This window comes from Manacus candei, unplaced genomic scaffold, assembly GCF_025592945.1.
Source record: "Manacus candei isolate 608988 ecotype Guabito, Panama unplaced genomic scaffold, ASM2559294v1 h1tg000045l, whole genome shotgun sequence".
In the NCBI taxonomy this organism is placed as follows: domain Eukaryota; kingdom Metazoa; phylum Chordata; class Aves; order Passeriformes; family Pipridae; genus Manacus; species Manacus candei.
The window spans coordinates 9,119,951-9,139,323 of record NW_026138093.1 but is presented as its reverse complement, the minus strand read 5'-3'; the positions used below and the strand labels follow the sequence as shown (position 1 = coordinate 9,139,323).

At 53.1% G+C, this 19,373-nt stretch overlaps 1 protein-coding gene and 1 pseudogene across 1 annotated transcript in view; one reads left to right on the top strand and one right to left on the bottom strand.

Annotated features, from left to right (window-relative positions):
* The window catches only part of LOC127474826 (zinc finger protein 850-like), a 172,478-nt pseudogene extending 162,749 nt beyond the window's left edge, over nt 1-9,729 (bottom strand).
* The window catches only part of LOC127474822 (zinc finger protein 11-like), a 705,018-nt gene extending 685,889 nt beyond the window's left edge, over nt 1-19,129 (top strand). Inside the window, exon 8 of the mRNA XM_051796126.1 lies at nt 17,619-19,129. Within this exon, the coding sequence (XP_051652086.1) occupies nt 17,619-18,192 (574 nt within the window). The 3' untranslated portion in view covers nt 18,193-19,129. The remainder of the gene's footprint in view (nt 1-17,618) is intronic.
* The last annotated feature ends 244 nt before the right edge of the window (nt 19,130-19,373 follow it).

Below are 19,373 nucleotides of genomic sequence, written 5' to 3'. Positions count from 1 at the left end.
AAGAGCAGAGGGTCCTTAGGCTGAGGCAGGAGGGCTGGGCTCATGCTCACGGGGTGCTGGCCCTGCACAGGACCAGGGCTCACTGCTGGGCAGGAGAGCTGCAGCTGCTGCTGGGACACCAGCAGAGTGCCGCCCTCAGACAGTCCCTGCTTGGGGACAGCAGGAACCCTCTCATCAGGGACGCTGAGGCCCTGTCAGCCCCACTGATTCCGGGTGCCTTTGGCTCACAGGAGTGCCCTGCCGATGGCACAGACAAGAGTCTCAGCAACGGGGGAGCTCATTACCTTGATACCGCACTTTTTTCCGAGAGTCCTGCAGAAGCAGGTGATTTCACCTTCCACGTGGCGCGTGTATCGTTTGTCCCTTAGCCTGGTCCTGCCTAAAGAGCAGGGCAGACGTGCAAGTCAGGGAGAGCAGCTTTGCCATCAGGCTTTCCAAAGCAGCCCAAGATCTGCTTGGGAGATGGCAGGTCAGAAGGAGATTGTGGAGGGAGGGGGTCAGAGTGGGCTCCACAAACAGGCAGGGTTGAAGATGGTGAAAGGAGCGGGGAAGGAGAGCAGCAGAGAACAGGTGCAAGACTTGAGGAGAGCACTCCACTTGTACAGCAAAAGAGAGCTGGGATGCTGCGGGGAGCAGCTGGAGGGGCAAAGGTGGTCAAGCAGAGAAGCAGAGCTGGGAGGTGATGTCTGTGTGCAGAGGGACGAAGGCCACCACAATCCCCCTTAGCTTTTTGCTTACAGATGAATTCGCTGAGGTGCGCAACAGTTGCCCGACGTCCTGAGAATGGTTGAAGGAGGACAAATCCCAGCAGCTGTCCAAGGAATGGGATCTCGATGACAGTGGACTTCTTTTTGTTTCAGGAGGTCCCATGGGACGGAGGGAGGGAGGAAGAAGAGCAGCAGGGTTGAGGGCAGGCAGCTGGTGCCAGGGCCCCATACCTGAGAATGTGCCCAGGGCTGAATCCCTGGGGAGTGCAGGCTTTGCAGGACCCTGTGGCCCTGTCTCCTGGAGCCCTCAGCTGGGCAGCAGCCCTGGCAGGGAGAGCGGCAGGGCAGGGGCACAGCCTGGCTGGAGGCTTCCTGGGCCTTACCTGCCGTTGGGAATAGCTGTTCAACCATCTGCACAGCGTGTAAATCCTCTCCATGGCTTCTTCCCACACGGTGACAATATCATATCTGGCAAAGTCCACCAGCACCTGAGCAAAGAGGAGCTGCTGGTGAGCCCCCGGAGCAGACACCCGCTCCAGCAGCAGCAGCAGCAGCAGCAGCAGCTCGGTTCCTGGGTGGGACTTGCACTGTCCCTCAAGGCTTCCTCTGAGCCCCAGCAAAGCCTGGAGCAGGGCTCCTGCCCCTGGGCTCCCTTATGGGCCAGGCAGGAAGGCAGGTGCCACTCTCTGTGCTCCAGAAGAGCCTGGTGACACAGGAGGAGGGCACTGTCCCCACAGCGTGCTCTGCCACCGTGGCACTTGTCTGGAGACCACCCACCCAGGAGTGGGCAACCCCTGCCCCACAGGGTGAGGAACAGCCCCGGGACTGCCACTCTTTGCACAGGCCAGACCTGCAAGATGTTCTGCAGCTCCTCGCCCAGTCTGGAGGGAGGAGTGTTCTGCACGATTGCCGTCAGCATGGGGTCCAGGGCTTGCAGGGTCTGCAAGGAGGACAGAGAGCGCTGGCAGTGATTCTTCACCCCCAGGAGATGCACCTGATCTCCCAGTGCCAGGAAGGAGAGCCACCCACGCTGCCCAGGAGAGACCTAAAAGCAGGCAGTCTACTGTGAGCAGACAGCAGATGCCACAGGCCTTTGCATTCCAGCGGAGAGAGATCAGGGAGCAGAGAGAATAAAAACTGGAAGGAGAAAACAGGAGGTGCCTTTTTCTCCCTGAGGCCTGGTGCGCAAACCACACTCTTATGTTTCTCGGGTTCTGTCCTTCTAAATAAACTTTCTGCATTCTTTCCACTGCCTTGGCATTTCTGGGGATCCCTGCGTATCTTACGTGACACGCAGGATGGCCAGAGAGCTGCCCAGAGGGACTGGTGGCTCCTGGAGCTCAGCCAGCACTTACCTGATTCCTGCGCTCATATCCATCCCATACATAGGTGTCCCATTTAGGAAGGAAGAGGACAGCTCTGAAGCAGGCTTCTAGAAGCCTTCTCGTTTTGCCCTCCAGCACCTCGTTCACCGCGCTGCAAAGAGGAAGGGCCCAAGTGGACAATGGTGCCGGGGGAAGCGCCTCCAGGCCTTGTGCAGGGGGCGGAGGTCCTCTGGGGAAGGGGTCCCTGGCAGTGATGAGCGGGTACCTCAATCTTTCAATGGCAAAGAGGGCGAGCTTCCGCACTTCTGTGTGCTTCATCTCCCGCTCGCGGTGGTTCATCTGCTGGATCAGATCCCTGTCGCGGTCGTCCTCGGCACGCTCGTTGATACAGGACTCAGCGTCCAGCAGCATCTGCAGAGCACAACGCAGCTGGGACCCGGCAGCTGCCAGCACCCAGTGCCACCAGAGCCTAGCCCTCACAGGGTGCCAGAGCCAGGGGCCTTGCCCCCTTCCCCAGAGCACCGAGCGTCCCCTCACCTGAATCCTCTCGACCACCTCATATCTGCGGCAGAAGTGGACCAAGCGCTGGGATGAGCCACTGCCAGTGGTGCTTCTGCACAGGCGCACAACTTTCTGAAGAAAGCTGGTCTTGTGGACCAGATTCTGGCAGCCGGAGGACAGAGACAAACAGGGAGCATGAGAGGGGGAAACGTGGCCAGCGAGACTGGAGCCCTGAGGGGCAGTGGCCTGCGGGAGCAGCAGCTCTGCCCAGCCAGCACCCCTCCAGCAGCCCAGCAGCAGAGCCCCTGCCTTAGATGCTGGCACAGCTGCCGTCCAACTGGCCACACTTACCTCTTTGGGGCTGTCAAGGGCCTGGATGGAGTCCACCACTTCCTGTTCTTCTCTGGACAGGGGGAACAAGCTGACATCTAAGAGAGGGATAGAGCAGGGAGGATCATTGCAGGATGCGCTGCAGAGCCCCAGCCCTGCCCAGTCCCCTCACTCACCCGTCCCCATCTGCGGTGGGTTCACCAGGATCCACTGGGAGAGTTCTGCTGCAGACCAGCTTTTCTGGGCAGCAGCCTCCTCCTCCCAGGTCACCTCATGGGGCTCTTCTGGAGAGCCGCTTTTCTGGGCAGCACCCTCCTCCGCCCAGGCCACCCTGGGCTTGCTGGGGGGTGTCTGCTCCATCCTACTAGAAAACTACTAGAAGTAGTAGAAGTAGTTTTCTAGAAAACTACTAGAAGTAGGGAAAGGGGAAGTGGGAATCTTCACGGAAAAACCGTCGCACTACGAGTCAACAGGGAAAGCCTGGAGCTGTGCTCAGAAGATCCTCGCCAGCTCCGTGCTCCCGTCCTGTCACGTCGCTGTCCTGCCGGACAATGGTGCTGGCACTGGGGCTGTGCTGACCACGTGTGCTGTGATGGGATGTCACAAAGGGCCCCCCTGTGACACACCACCTGACGCCTAGCAGTGTTCCAGCACTTGTGGATGTGGAACCAGCCCCTAGCAACGGGCCCCAACGATGCAGAAAATTATGCTACGTTGACCCTAAAACCCCAAAGCCCACAAATCTTTATTAGTAGACACACTGTTCCAAAAAAATAAAGGAGCGTTGGAGGCATAACATTGGGTGCGAGTGGTTTTTTTTGTAAAGGGAGTACCTTTATGTGGGCCCCCACCATCTCGTCTTTGAAATGGTAACACCTTGTCCCACTGTCTACAAGCAGTAGATATCCCCTGCTATCCTATACACGAGGTCAGCTTTTCTCTGTAGTTTCAAAGGAAATACAGCTCTTGGCTCAGTCATAGTGATTGATTCTTTTCAGCTGACCACCTCCCTGAGGCTTTTCCAGGACCCAGCTCAGGAGAGCACTGCTAAAAGTCCAGCTGTGTGATTTCAAGAGCCAGATTGGCTCCTGAGACCTTCCATAATCACTTGGAACATTGTTGGTTAAATTCTGCCATAACTACTCACATTGTTAGTATGAAAAAGGAAGAATGGGAAAATTTCTGGTTTTAATGGAGTAAGCTGGGCAAATGAAAGAAGGCAAAGGCATGTATATAATTTACAGTGACTGCTGAAGTATGTAAATATTAATTCTAGTCATGTTTGCTGGGTGTGCTTCTGGCACAGGAACACCATAGCTGGGGCTGGGGACAGCACTGATGGCAGTGATGAGGAATGGGGGGGATGCCCTTCCATCCTGCTGATACCTGAAGTGGTTTCCATGGCTGTAGTCAAAATAGGAGACAGTGTCCTGGTGACACTGGCATGCCAGGCAGTCTCTATGGCGTTGGCTAAAAAAAGTAGGACACCTAGTTTTCTTTAGGTGTCTGTGCTGTTTCTGAGCAGCGGTAACGAGGGCTGGGACTGATGTGGCAGAGGGGCGGGTGTGGGGTTGTTGTGGCTCCGTCCCTCAGGAGCTGAGGGTGCCCAACACAGGGTGTGTACTCGGATCAGAGGAGAGGGGTTTGTGGCCCCGCTCTCTGTGGTGAGCCTGGTGGGTGAGCTCCCCCTGGGCCAGGCCACGTCAAGGGCTGATGAGAACAGAGGTGTTGCTTGTGGAATGGCAGCAAGCGAGATGCGGGGCGCCAGCAGCCACCTCGGGGGGCTGAACCTCGCCGTGCAGGCAGGCGAGGGTACGAAGAGATGTCTGGAGAAGGGTCTGGCAGAGAAGGTGGTGTCGGCCCGAGCAGGGTCGGGGCTGGGCTGGGGCGGGCGGAGGTGGGCTCGGCCCGGCCTGGTGGCAGTGGAAGGGGGCGGTGGCCGCTCCCGCCTCTCCCTGAGCAGTGAGCGGGCGGCCATGTTGTGCCGGCGGCGGGAGGAGGGAGTTGAGATATTGCACAGTCTGTGACAATGAAGGCAAGACCAGCCTGAGGATAATGAGGGGACTGAGCCTGTGAGACCCAAGACTTGTGTTCCTGATGTTAAATCCTGAAATGTCTAAAGCTGCAACTTTTAACTGACCTGCTCTTCAAAAAACAGCAAAATTAAAGATTAAAATTAAACCCCGCAGTGTCAGGAGCAGATCTTGGCTGACCTGCATGTTCCATGCTAAATACAAAATTGAGCACTTCCGTCATAATGGTCTGCACCTTTCCTGGATTGCCCTGATGCTGTTTGTGCTGAACAGGCATTACAATAAAGGCAGTTTTACCTGTCCCTTGTTTACTTTTCTGAGCTCTTTGGAGCTGTCTTTTCTTGTAAGAGCAATATATGGTTATCTGTGTTTGTCTGGTGGTAATTTCTCAAGGGATTTGTGTACAGGACGGGGCCTGAATTTCTTGGCTGGTTTGCACAGGTTCTTTGATAACACATTCCCTGGTGATACTTGAAAGCTTTTTATAAAATGTCTTTTGTAGCATATGCTGTCATCTCTAATGCTTGTTTGTTTGGTTTTTTTTTCATTCAGGGATGGGACTTGTGTAATACTCACAGTCTAATGCTTGGTCCTTAGGATTTCTTTATTATTTTAAATTTTAATTTATTAGGATTCCTTAATTATTTTTAATTTTAATTTATTAGGATTTCTTTATTCTTTTTAATTTTAAATTATTAGGATTTCTTTATTATTTTTAATTTTAATTTATTAAGATTTCTTTATTATTTTTAATTTTAAATTATTAGGATTTCTTTATTATTTTTAATTTTAATTCAAGTGTATTAGTATCCCATTTTCCCTACAGATGTGTGGAGGAATTGATTTGCTCACTGTAAGCAAAATAGCTGCTCTTGGTCAAAGGACTGGTAAGTTGTTCTTCCTAATAACATTTACTTTTTAGTTTCTTAAAAACACCCAATCAAAGGTCTGGCTTTGCACAAAATGATATGTAAAGCTAGTACAGTTTTTTATTTGTTTGGTTTTGGGTTTTTTTAAATTAAACTGCGAGCTGATAGACTTCAGATCATTCCTCATATAGTCAAAAAACACATTGGCAGGCTTGAGTAGAAAAATTAAAATTAATAATTAATAATTAAAAAATTATTCATCTCTACTGGATGAATACGGGAACAGAATCTTTTCCAGTTTTCCTTAACTAAAAGGAATTTGGTCTTGACCTTTTGTTGTCCCTGCCACATTTTGTGACTTTGGACCAGTTTTATCACCGAGTTCAGTCCTGAAGCAAAAAAGTGGAATTCATGAATTGGAGGAATTCAGTTTTTAATGCGTGTCCATGAGCTTAGTTTTGATGCTTTTTGGCAAGTATTGAATCTCTTCTGCTCCTGGGCTCTGTGAGTTTTATTACTTTGTTCCTTCAGAAGTCTTAAACTGTTTTTCCCACTGCAGGTCTGTGTAGAACAGCAGATTTCTTGCCACGTTTCTCCTTCCAGCTCTTCCTCAAAACTCTTCCTGTGCCATCCACTGACGCCTTTCTAGCCCCCAGTCATCTGCTCGAATCTCTAAAACATGTGACTCATGTTCCATTTTTATATTCATCTTCACATGACTCCTGAATCTTTCTGTGTGCATTTTTGTTTGTTTTCTCACTGGGTTGTAAATGAGCTGTTGTCACATCTGGTTTCTTGGGTAGGACTTTGGCCTTTCAGTTAAACCCCGAGTAATTCTTCCCTCCTTTTCTGGTTTCTAATCCTTACCTAAAGGAAGGGGCTGAATGTGAAAGCCTTAATTTACTTAGTGAAACAGTTGTCTACAAAAGAAGTTGCTTCAAAAATCAATTGCAAAAGCATCCAAATGTGTGGATCTTGAAATGTTATCCAAATATAAATTCAAATTCCTATGCCTTAAATATATAAAAAATATAAATACGTAAAAAATGTTTAAATAAAATAAATGTTTGAATAAAATGGTACCCAAATATAAATTCGAATTCCTAGGCCTTAAATATAAAAAATAAATAAATAAATGTATAAACACCGAAAACCCTGAAACAACTCAGGAACTTCCTTTTCGCTGTGAATTTGGACTGTGTGAAATCAGCCATAAAAGTTATGTGTGAGCAAACTGCTTCCTTTGTGCTCTCTCAGAATCTACTTACATTAAAACACGGCCTCAAATACATAAAAATTATTCCTTTAAATTCTCCTCTTCCCTTGGTACCTCCTCAGATGCACAGAAGGAAAGTTGTGCTGGATTTCAGTCTCCCACTTGAGGAACAGAAGGTTTCAATAGACCTCAAGTGGCTGAAGCCCTGGGTTTGGCCATCAGGCCTTGTCTTTCACTGCTGTGGTCTTTTAATAGAGCAACAGAGAATTGCAGCAAAAAAACTGAAGAGAAAAACTTTGTACATTTTGTTTCAGAATCGTTGCCTTGAATCTTTGGTCGAGGTTGGGAATGGTTTGTCTCCCTTGGCAGGGAGGGTCAGTACTCTTTGTCATTCTGACATGACTGCCCAGGTCCCTGATTTTATCGTGGCCAAAATACTGGGCTTGGAAACCAAAGCAGGAGCTGGTAGAGAACAGCAGCTTGAAAAATGGGCTGATGCCTAATTGATGTGGCAGAAGGAATGAAAGACTCGTGACAGCTAAGAAAAAAATTGGGCTTTTCAGTGCCTACCTCAGGTTAGGATCACTGCATGTGTCTTGGTGGAGGAAGATGTTTCTGTAACTTTATTGAAACTTGTTAGTAAAATGTGCCTGAATTCCTAAGGAAACAACCACTGTGAAATCTTTAAAACCAAATGTAGATTTCCAAAGTGTAGAAGTTGCTATTAATATTTTGGCCATTCCTGTGGCATCTTTTTGCTGTATGAATAACTTTGATAACAAGAACATGTCCTTAATTATAACACATTATCAGGTCTGTTTACTGCTAATTATTTTACAAGGTTGAGAGAAGAGTTTAAGATGAAAGTTGTGGGGTTACTTGCAAAGTTTTTGGTACAACCAATGCAGTTGAACCTGGTGGGGAAATTTGCCCTTAAGTTGGTTTTGGTAGATCTCATGAGTGTCTAAGGCAGAGGCCAACCCAACTGGAAAGAGCCTTTCAAGGGTGACTAAGATGTAACTAAAATACCTTTTTGAGAGGTGGGGAAAGCTGATGTAAGGAATTAAATTTCCTTATGTTAAGCTTAGTAAAAATATAATAATATATAAATATTAAAATTATTTTAATGGTCTTATTTATGGGTTTTTCACTGTGCTTATGTTAGTACTTCTGAGTGTTTGATTGTGACAAAAATGGACAGCTTTGTAGTATTTTTCTTTTTATTTTTCATGTTTTGATACTTTGGTCAAGGCATTAACATTAAAAATCATTCAAAATTTTAATTCATCTTCAAACACCAAAATAGATTTGAAATTAGGTTAATGAGAACAGTGTGGGGGGGAAAAAAACCCGAGCCCAAAACCAAAACAACCCCAAAACCTGTTTATTTTTCCATTGTATTTTAAACAAGGAAGTCTGTAGAGCAGCAGAAAACCGGACACGTGGGCAGGTGTGAAAGTCAGACTGGGGCTTGTTGCACTGGTTCCAGTGCTCTTTGCTTCAGTGTAACTGGTCATTTTGAGATGAGACTGGGGAAACTGGGCTGCCAGGGCAGAGACCACTGGCTGGCCCCACTGGTTTTTGCTGGGCAGTGGGTAATTTCTGCCTCACTTGTCAGAACCAGCCCACGGTTATCAGGGAATGGGGTAGTGGTGAATTTGGCTTTCGGACTAAAATGAGGTTAAACTTACACATATTCAAAAGAATAAACTGAAGTTGGAGTGCAGATACTCAAAATCCTGAAGACCTTTTGAAACCTTTTTTGTGTGTCAGTCCTACGGCCGAAGCTCTTCCCGCAGTCGAGGCACTGGTGGGGCTTCCCTTACTGGTGGGTCTGTTGGTGTTTGGTCAAGGAAAAGCTGTAGGTGAAGCTCTTCCCACACTCCCCACACTTGTAGGGCCTCTCCCCGGTGTGGATGCGCTGGTGGGTGACCAGATGGGAGTTCCGCTTGAAGCCCTTCCCGCAGTCGGTGCAGCGGAAGGGCCTCTCATCCGTGTGCGTCCGCTGGTGCAGGAGGAGATTCCCGCTGGTCCGAAACCTCTTCCCACATTCCAAGCACTTGTAGGGCCGTTCCCCAGTGTGGATGAGCTGGTGAGTGTGGAGGCTGGAGCTCTGGCTGAAGCTCTTCCCACATTCCGAGCACTTGTAGGGACGTTCCCCAGTGTGGATTCGCTGGTGTTGGATCAGGTTGGAGTTGGTCCTGAAGCTCTTCCCACATTCCCTACATGGGTAGGGTCGTTCCCCCGTGTGGATGTGCTGGTGGCGGAGCAGATCTCTGCTCTTCCTGAAGCTCTTCCCACATTCCAAACACCTGAAGGGTTTCTCCCTGCTGGGAGGCTGCTCAGGGACCACCAAGTCGGAGCTCCCCCTCAAGCTCCGGCCGCCTTCCCAGCACAGGCTGGCTCTTTCCTCCTCAGAGCACCCTGGGCTGGCTTTGGAGCCCCTCCTGCGGGGGGATCTCCGGCCCTTTTCCTCCCCGCTGCCTTCCTGCGCCGGGGAGCCCTTCAAAACGGCCTCTCCCACCAGGGTCTCACGGGGGGATTTGTCCTCCGCGCTCTCCGTCCTCAGCTCGGGGCCTGGGGCAGGAAGCAAGAAGGACAGGCAGGGGATTTGCCTCCGGCCCACAGGGAAGGCCAAGGACATCCCCCCAACTCCAGCCCCGGCAGGACGGCGGCGCCAGCGGGGTTGTCCTGCAGCCGGGGCCATGCTGGGCTGACAGAGCCAGCACAACACCCGCCCAAAGGGACACTGACTTCCTCCTCACCTGCCTGGGGGGCCCAAGGCATCTTCCTCTTCCTCGCAGCCTCCTCCTCCATCCGCCCAAGCTTTGGGAAGGACAAATCCTGATGGGGGGAAAACAAGGGCTGAGCATGTTGGCTTGGGGGTTCCTCCTGCCCAAGTCCATCTCTAGAACTCACCGGGTATCCTGTGACCATAAAAACCTCCAAACCACCAAGATTCAGCCTAAAGAAAAATCCAAGTCAAGGAGATTCAGGCAAAAACCCTCTTAGAAATAGCAAGAAGACCCTCGCCACCCTAAACTGCAAAAAGTTGAGATTCAGCCAGAAAATACTCCAAAATATGAAGATACAGTCCAAAAAAAGCTGGTGGGGACTGAATTTAACCCCCCAACATGACAGTCATTTGATTTCAAGCTCATCTTCAAGGGACACCCTGGTATTGGAGCCTGGGCTCTAATTAACCTCTCCTGTGCTACCAAACAGCAGGAGCTGTATGGCCAAGAGACAAACTGTGTGATCCCTGTCAGTGTCCATGGGCCCTGTCAGTGTCCTTCAGGGAAATTGGGAGGAAGAAACGAAGAAACCAGTTTGGAACTAAACCGGTGTTAAAGTGGGAAAAACCTCCTTCCATGGAAGTAAAACTTAGACAGTTTTTCCTGGGCTGAACAAGCTCATTCAGGGATGAAGGACTGGGACTTCTGTGGACACTTGTGCTGGTTTCTTTGGACACTTGTGTTCCTTCAGAGAGCCCCTGGAAACACTCTGCTGTTCACTCCCAGTGCCACCAGTGCCTGGGTCCTGTCTGCAGCAGCAGATTGCAGTGGGACAGGAGAAATGCTTTTCTGAGCCTCTGGGCTGGACACAGGAACAGCCTGACCCTGAACCCAAGGGAAACAAAGACAAATTCCACAGCTTTAGCTGGAGCAAGGCTGGGGGGGTTTCCTGAGGGCAGCACTAACCAGACTTTTGTGTGTGTGTGAGACAGGCAGAAGCACAAATGCCTGCACAGCCCAGAGCAGTCAGTGTGGGGCTGTGCTTGCTGCTGCAGAGACCCCCAGGGAACAAACCCAGGCAATAGTTTGGGTTTATTCCCTGCTCTGTGTCAGTGGAATAGAATGTTCCACAGGAGCTCTGTCCCCCTCTGTGGCACCGGGTGGCTCGAAGCTGAAGTGAGGGGGGGGTCAAGTGCAAGTTCCCTTCTGAAGTGTGTGTCCCTAAGGAGGACACTTGCCTTATTATTGCTTATTGTTTGTAATATCTTAAAGATCTATCATACAACACCTAAGGATGGACTCTATAGAATATGTGCCATAGATACAGAATATATCTGATTATTGCTTTATCTGTCTGTCCAGACAGATATTGTGTATGCACAGAGATTGTATTTGAGGGATATGTTCCTCTCAATACCCTGTGAGCTCCACTCCCAGTGCCAGCAAATTCCTGAAGCTCCCCCTTCTGTGCCCTGCAGGTTTTGGCAGATTTGCAAGAGCAGGGGAATCATTCCCTGCAGCCCCTTTGCACTGTAGGAAATGGGAGCCCTGTGCACATCCTGCTGCCTCCAGATTCCATTCTGGGTGTGGGAAGGACCCTGTGGGGAGCAAAGAAATGCCTGGTTCTGCAGGAGCTGCAGATGCTCAAGGGGCAGCAGGACCAAGTCAGGGGCCTGGGGGGCTTTGGGTTGTGGGAGGGCCCTGTGGGAGCTGGGGAGGGGCTTTGGGGATTGGGGGTACAGACCAGGACAGACCAGCACAGACCAGTACCCCCTCACTGCTCCCCAGATCTCTCCTGGAGCTGGGTCACCTTGTCCTGGGACACCTGAGCCCCCCCCCAGTGCCCTCCCAGTACAGCCCAGTGCCCCCAGTACAGCCCACTGTGTTCCTGTCCCAGGGTGCCAGGTGATCCCTCTTTAGGAGGGCTGGAAAGGATTTGAAAGAGGGCTGGGGGAGATTTGGGGGGATCTGGGGGTGGTTGGAAGTGGTTTTAGGGGTATTTGCGTGAGTTAAAACAGGTTTTGGGGGCATTGGGGCATCAAAGGGATCTGTGAAGGAGGAGATGAAAGGGAAAATGGAGGTTAGGGGACATTTGGGGGTGTTAAAGAGGCCTGGGGGGGAGAGAAGGGCCTGCACCAGAAGCAGGTGGGTCCTGAGACCCCCCCTGGTGTCCCCAAGACCCTCTTGCTGTCCCCAGTTCCCCCCTTGACACCCCGAGACCCCCCTGGTGTCTCCAATGTCCCCAGGGCCTCCCCATGGGCCCAATTCCCCCCTTGACACCCCCAATTCCACTGTCCCCAAACCCCATCCCTGATGTCCCCAACCCTCCATCTCACCCCAGGAACCCCCCCGGACCCTCTGACCACAAAAACACCCCCCCACACTCACAGAAAGGCCAAGGGCATCTGGGGAAACATTGGGGAGAGCTGGGGGGCTTTGCAGGGCCCTGGGTGATTACTGGGGGATACTGGGATACACTGGGGGGAACCAGGGGGCACTGGGAGGGACTGGGGAGTTACTGGGGGATTACCAGGACATACGGGGAGACACTGGGAGGTTACTGGGCCATACTGGGGGTTACTGGGTGCTCACTGGGGGATCACTGGGCCATACTGGGGGGCAGTGGGAGGTCACTGGGACACACTGGCTGGTCACTGAAGGGGTCACTGGAAAGTCACTGGGCTATACTGGGGGCACTGGGATCCCCTTACCCGGATGTGGTACATTTCCCCCCCCGGATTTTGGGGGGCATCCCTAGGACCCCTCCCCTTGGGGCTGGGGGACCTCCTGGACCCACTGCTGGGCTTTATGGGACCCCCCAAAACGCCCGCAAAACTCCTGAAATCCCCCCTCGACACATCAAAACCTTCTCAAGGTCCCCTCAAATGCCCTCAGAGACCTCATCCCTACCCAGCACCCCCTAAACCCTCTCAGTGACCCGCAAAACCCACCTGGGATCCCCCAGTCCCCTTTAGGGACCCCCAATCCCCCTCAGAGACCCTCAAAACCGTCTAAGACTCCGTAAACCCCCTAGAGACCCCAAAACTGCATAAAAGGTCCCGCCAGGACCCCCAAACCTCCTCAGAGACCCCCAGAGCCGACCTGGCACCGCCCAAATCTCCTCAGAAACCAAAACCCCCTCAGAGACCCCCAAACCCCTTCAGGAACCTTCAACCACCCCCCGAGTCCCCTCAGGACACCGAACTCGCTCAGGGACCCCTCAAAACCTCCTCGGTTATCCCCGCACCCCCCCGCTAAACCCTCCCGAGCCCCCCGGGGGACTCACAGCGCTCAGAGCGAACCGCAGGCCCCGCCGCCATCACCGAGTCCCGGCTGCGCGCGCACCGCGCTCAGAGAACGCCGCCGCAGCCAATCAGCGCGCGGCCACGCCCCCGCAGCCCCGCCCCCGGCCCTGCCGCGTTGGCTGCCGGGAATCGGTGATGGCGGCGGGTCGGTCGGTGAGCTCTGAGTGCGGGCGGGGGGTGCGGGAGAGCGGGGTCTGGGGATCCCCTCGGGGGCTGCGGGGAGCGCGGCTGGGGGGGAAAGGCTGGAGGGCTCGGGAGGGTTTAGCGCGGCGGATCGGGGGTTCCCGAGGGTCAGAGCGCAGGGCCTTGGAACCGTCTCGGGGGCCGCGGGGCCCGGGGGGCCTCCCAAGAACCCGGAAGGGTGATTCGATTGCTGAGAAAGTCCCTCGGAAAAAAAAATTCAAAACCATCCAACGAAAAAAAAGAACCCTAAAAAAAGGAAAAGTGAGAAAAAGGTGAAGGAAAAACTGCAAGGGCCAGGATGATTTTATTGCTTTGCTTCAGTTTTTCCTTGGTCTCCTCCTTCTCAGATTCTCTGCTCCCTTCCTTTACAGAAAGCTCTTCTGCTGTTCTGTGGTTTTGTGGTCCCTTAGGGGCTTTTAGAGGTCCCTGAGGAGGTTTTGGGGGGCTCTGAGGAGCTTTGGTGTCGCGAAGGGACTTAGGGGGGGAGGTTAAAGGTCCTTGAAGGGGTTTGGGAATCCCTGAGGGAGTTTTGGAGTCTCTGAGGGAATTGGGAGGTCCTGGGGGCTTTGGGAGGGGGAGTCTTTGAAGGAGTTTTGAAGGTTTCTAGGGGGATTTTGGGAGTCCCAGATGGTTTTGAGGGTCCCTGATGGGGTTTTTGAGGTCCCTGAAGGGGCTTGGGGGTCCCAGGTGGGTTTTGCAGGTCACTGGTTTAGGGGGTCCTGGAGGGGAGATGAGGTCTCTGAGGGGATTTGGGGTGTTTTTGAAGAGGTTTTGATGGGTCCAAAGGTGGATTTCTGAGGGGGTTTCAGGGGGTTTGCATGGATTTTGGGGGGGTCTCCGTGTCAGTCCTGTCTGGCCACGGCCAACTAAAACTCCTATGATGCCATTTCCCATCCCACCACAGCACCTCTGCCAGCCCAGCAAACCAACCCCCGGGAAAGGGGATCCCAATTCCCCCCTCGAACCCCAGAGACCCCCAAAACTCAGCACACAGAGACCCCAAAGGAAGGGGGGCCCGGGTGTCCCCTAAAGCCCAGCAGTAGGTTCAGGGGATCTCGCAGCCCCCAGGGGAGGGGTCCTGGGGGTGCCCCCAAAAGTCCTGGGGGAGCAGAACTGACTAAGGGGATCCCAGTGCCCCCAGTATAGCCCAGTGACCTCCCAGTGACCCTCAGTATGGCCCAGTAACCCCCTCAGTGACCACCCAGTGTGTCCCAGTGACCTCCCACTGCCCCCCAGGATGACCCAGTGATCCTCCAGTGAGCACCCAGTAACCCCCAGTATGGCCCAGTAACCTCCCAGTCTCCCTCGCTGTGTCCTGGTAATCCCCCAGTAACTTCCCAGTCCCTCCCAGTGCTCCCTGGTTCCCCCCAGTGTGTCCCAGTATCCCCCAGTAATCACCCAGTGCTACACAAAGCCCCCCAGTTGTCCCCAACATGTCCCCAGATGCCCTTGGCCTTTCTGTGAGTGTGGGGGGGCGTTTTTGGTGTCAGAGGGTCTAGGGGGGCTCCTGGGGTGAGATGGAGGGTTGGGGACATCAGGGGTTTGGGGACAGTGGGGTTAAGTTTGGGGACAGTGGAATTCGGGGTGTCAAGGGGGGAGTTGGGGCTGGGGAGGCCCTGGGGACATTGGAGACACCAGGGGGGTCTCAGGGTGTCAAAGGGGGAACTGGGGACACCAAGAGGGTCTTGGGGACACCAGGGGGGGTCTCAGGACTCACCTGCTCTTGTTGCAGCCCCTCCTCTCCCCCCCAGGCCTCTTTAACCCCCCCAAAATGTCCCTTAACCTCCATTTTCCCTTTAATCCCCTCCCCCCACAGATCCCTTTGATGCCCCAATGGCCCCAAAACCTGTTTTAACTCCCCCAAATGCACCCGAAGTCCCCCAACCCCCCCCAAATCCCCATCCAACCCCCCCAGGTCCCCCCAAATCTTTCCCAGCCCCTCCCTCAAATCCATTCCAACCACCCTCAAAGAGGGATCACCCAGCACCCTGGGACAGGAACACAGTGGGCTGTACTGGGGGCACTGGGCTGTACTGGGAGGGCACTGGGGGGGGCTCAGGTGTCCCAGGACAACATGGCCCAGCTCCAGGAGAGATCTGGGGAGCAGTGAGGAGGTACTGGTCTGTACTGGTCTGTGCTGGTCTGTCCTGATTTGTACCCCCAATCCCCAAAGCCCCTCCCCAGCTCCCCCAGGACCCTCCCACACCCCAAAGCCCCCCAGGCCCCCCCAGGCCCCTGACTTGGTCCTGCTGCCCCTTGAGCATCTGCAGCTGCTGCAGAACCAGGCATTTCATCAGCAAATGTGCAGGTGACCCCAAGCTGGGGGTGTGTTGATGTGCTGGAAGGCAGGAGGGCTCTGCAGAGGGACCTGGCCCAGCTGGATCCATGGGCTGATTGCAAAGGGGATGAGGTTCCAGCAGGCCAAGGGCCGGGTCCTGCCCTTTGGCCACAAGAAGCCCCGTCAGCCCCCCGGGCTGGGGCCAGAGTGTCTGGAGAGCAGGCAGGCAGGAAGGGAGCTGGGAGTGGGGATGGGCAGGGAGCTGAAGAGGAGGCAGAGTGTGGCCAGTGTAATGTTAGAAAAGCAGAAGAGGTTCTGGGCTGGTTGTAGAAGGAGAAAGAAGCCCAGAGGCCAGTGCAAGCAGGCAGCCCTCAGCTTGCACCTGATGTCCCCTCCCTGCAGGTTCCTGTCCTTGAGCCCAGGCCCTGAGGTGAGGCTGCGAAGTGGCGTGGAGGTGAGCCCAGAGCTGTCCCTGAGGTGAGGCTGAGAATAAGTGCAAGGCAGAGGTGCTGCTGAGGAAGGAGAGCCCCGTGGTGGGGAAGGCACAAAGCTGTGAAAGCCCATCCCCGAGCAGGTGCTGTGTCCATCCCCTGTGTGCCAGGTGAGCTGGGGCTTTGCTGCAGAGCTGCGGGCGCTGATTTGAGCGGCTCCAAGTGCTGAGATGGTGGGCACCCAGGAACACAAACTGTGCCTGGCCACGGAGCCTGCAAGGAGGAGCAGAGACAACCGTGGCAGTGTGGGGGTCCAGGTTGTCCCTGTGCCTTCCCCTGCAGGCCCTGGCTATCCCTGCTGGGCCCCTGTCCATAATCCCCTTAGGTTCCTGCACACCTGCTCTCCAGAGCTTGACTCCCTGCAGACTTTGCAGGGAAATCTGTGCTGGCAGCTGCATCCTGAGCCCAAGGGCAGTTTGTATCCCAGAGTGCTGATCCACCCTGGGGACCCAAGGGATCCTCTGCCATTCCATCCATGCAGCAGGAGTCACCCTCCTGCCCTTGACTCCCTGCAGAGGAACAAGTGCCATGTCTCATTTTGGGAGAAGCCAGATGCTGCCCCTGGGCCATCAGAAGTGGTGCTGAAGCCTCTTTCAGCCCAGCCCCGGGTGCAGTTTTCTCATCCCCTCACCGAGTGCCCGCTGCCCCAGCCGGCACTGACCAACCAGGGTGTTTGGCACACTTGGTTTGGTGATTTGGAGAAACAGCCCTGGGCTGGCAGGGGGCTAGAGAACCTCGAGCAACAGCCCTGGAGAGTTTTAAATGATACTACATTAATACAGCTTTTGATTAATATATTGCAACTCAATCAAGTTCTCATGAAGTGACCTCACTCTCCTCATCCTCCCAATTAAACACCTTTTTTTGGGTTGACTCTTCATATTTTGTGTATTTTTTCTCTTAAATTTAACTTTTTGCAGTTTGTGAGGAGGTTCATCTCGCTATTTCTAAGAGGTTTTTTACCTGAATCATATTGGTTTGGGATTTCTGGGCTGAATCTTAGTGTTTTGGAGGTTTTTATGGTCACAGGATGCCCGGTGAGTTCTAGAGATGGACTTGGGCAGGAGGAACCCCCAAGCCAACACGCTCAGCCCTTGTTTTCCCCCCCATCAGGATTTGTCCTTCCCAAAGCTTGGTCGGATGGAGGAGGAGGCTGCGAGGAAGAGGAAGATGCCTTGGGCCCCCCAGGCAGGTGAGGAGGAAGTCAGTGTCCCTTTGGGCGGGTGTTGTGCTGGCTCTGTCAGCCCAGCATGGCCCCGGCTGCAGGACAACCCCGCTGGCGCCGCCGTCCTGCCGGGGCCGGAGTTGGGGGGATGTCCTTGGCCTTCCCTGTGGGCCGGAGGCAAATCCCCTGCCTGTCCTTCTTGCTTCCTGCCCCAGGCCCCGAGCTGAGGAGGGAGAGCCCGGAGGACAAATCCCCCCGTGAGACCCTGGTGGGAGAGGCCGTTTTGAAGGGCTCCCCGGCGCAGGAAGGCAGCGGGGAGGAAAAGGGCCGGAGATCCCCCCGCAGGAGGGGCTCCAAAGCCATCCCAGGGTGCTCTGAGGAGGAAAGAGCCAGCCTGTGCCGGGAAGGCGGCCGGAGCTTGAGCAGGAACTCCAAGGTCGTGGTCCCAAGGCAACATCCCACGAGAAAGAAGCCCTTCAGGTGCTTGGAATGTGGGAAGAGTTTCAGGAACAGCTTCCACCTGATCCGGCACCAGCAGCTCCACACAGGGAAACGGCCCTACATGTGTAGGGAATGTGGGAAGAGCTTCAGAGACAGCTCTGATCTCCTCAGCCACCAGCGCATCCACACTGGAGAACGGCCCTACACGTGTGGGGAATGTGGGAAGAGCTTCAGTGACAGCTCCAACCTCCGCACCCATCAGCACATCCACACTGGGGAACAGCCCTACACGTGTGGGGAATGTGGGAAGAGCTTCAGGCAGAGCTCCACCCTCCGCTCCCACCAACGCCTCCACACCGGGGAACGGCCCTACAAGTGCTTGGAATGTGGGAAGAGGTTTATGACCAGCTCCCATCTCTACACGCATGAGCGGACGCACACGGATGAGAGGCCCTTCCGCTGCACCGACTGCGGGAAGGGCTTCAACCAGAACTCCACCCTTGTCAGGCACCGGCGCATCCACACCGGGGAGAGGCCCTACAAGTGTGGGGAGTGTGGGAAGAGCTTTGCCCAGAGCTCTACCTTGACCTCACACCAACGGACCCACCGGTAAGGGAAGCCCTATCAGTGCCAATATATTCTGTGAGTGCAGGGCTTGAGGTGTGTGGGATTGTGTGGACAGAGAGAAAGAACTAACATTCAGAAACATATCTGCTTCCCTGTCTCAATTAATAAACCCCAGAGTTTGACACATTAATAATATCCATAGCAATTGTGATTTGACTGTATATTGTGACCTGCATATGCACATGTGAGCATAAGGACATAGGAAATAGGTGTTGTAGTTTCTGCAGTTCTTGTGTTATGGGTGAGGGGAGAGAGGATTCAAGCTAAAAATTGTCTGAACATTTTGGGAGTGCAGAGACATCTGTCTGACCATCACTAGGTGTGCTTTGATTTTAAGGCAGAGCTTGTTAAAGAATGCAATAACTTAAAGCCAGCTGCACTCTTGAATTTTTGCTCTTTCAGCAATAACAGTAGCACTAATAATTACTAATAGTTAATGAGCTAACATGCAATAAATGTATCTGCTCATTTTGACATATGTGTGTCGCCAGAACAGAGAGATTTCTCTGAACAATTTTTCCTGCACTCTGTATGCCTTTCTTGCCATGGAAGTGACAAGCTGTATTGTTTATACTTATAGACTGTGTGAAAATATGTGATATTTATACTTGTTAGCTGTGTGTCTAATTATAAGGTTTGAGAACGTAATATGTTTATAGTAAGAAAACCTTGAGAAACTGGAGATAATGAAACACCTGCAGATTTAGGAACACCCCTAAAAGCATATTAATTAGAAAGAGCTTTTTATGCCAAGGATGATTTCAGGTCGCACGGACAGAGCCTCAGATCCAATAAACTGAGAGCATGAGACACGTGCACAGACTGAGCTGTCCAATCACCTTGTTGTGAGCATGTACCCTGAGCAAACTAAACTGTATAAAAGTTAACTGCTTTAAATAATAAACTGGACATTGCTTTGATCACATTGGTCGTGTTGCTCTGTCTCTGTACCTCCTCATCGATATCTGGTGCCCGTAGCAGGGACTTCTTCTTCGCCGAGTTCCGAGGGACGTGAGGCGAACAGGAGGAGTTGGGAGAAGCAGCCGTTGGAGGTGGCGTGTCCCCCGGCGCTGCGAGAAAACAGCTGCAGCAGTACAAGAGAAATCCTGCCCTGGTCAGGTGAGTCGGCTGAAGAAAGGAGAACAGGGTCTGCTCTTTCAAAAGAAG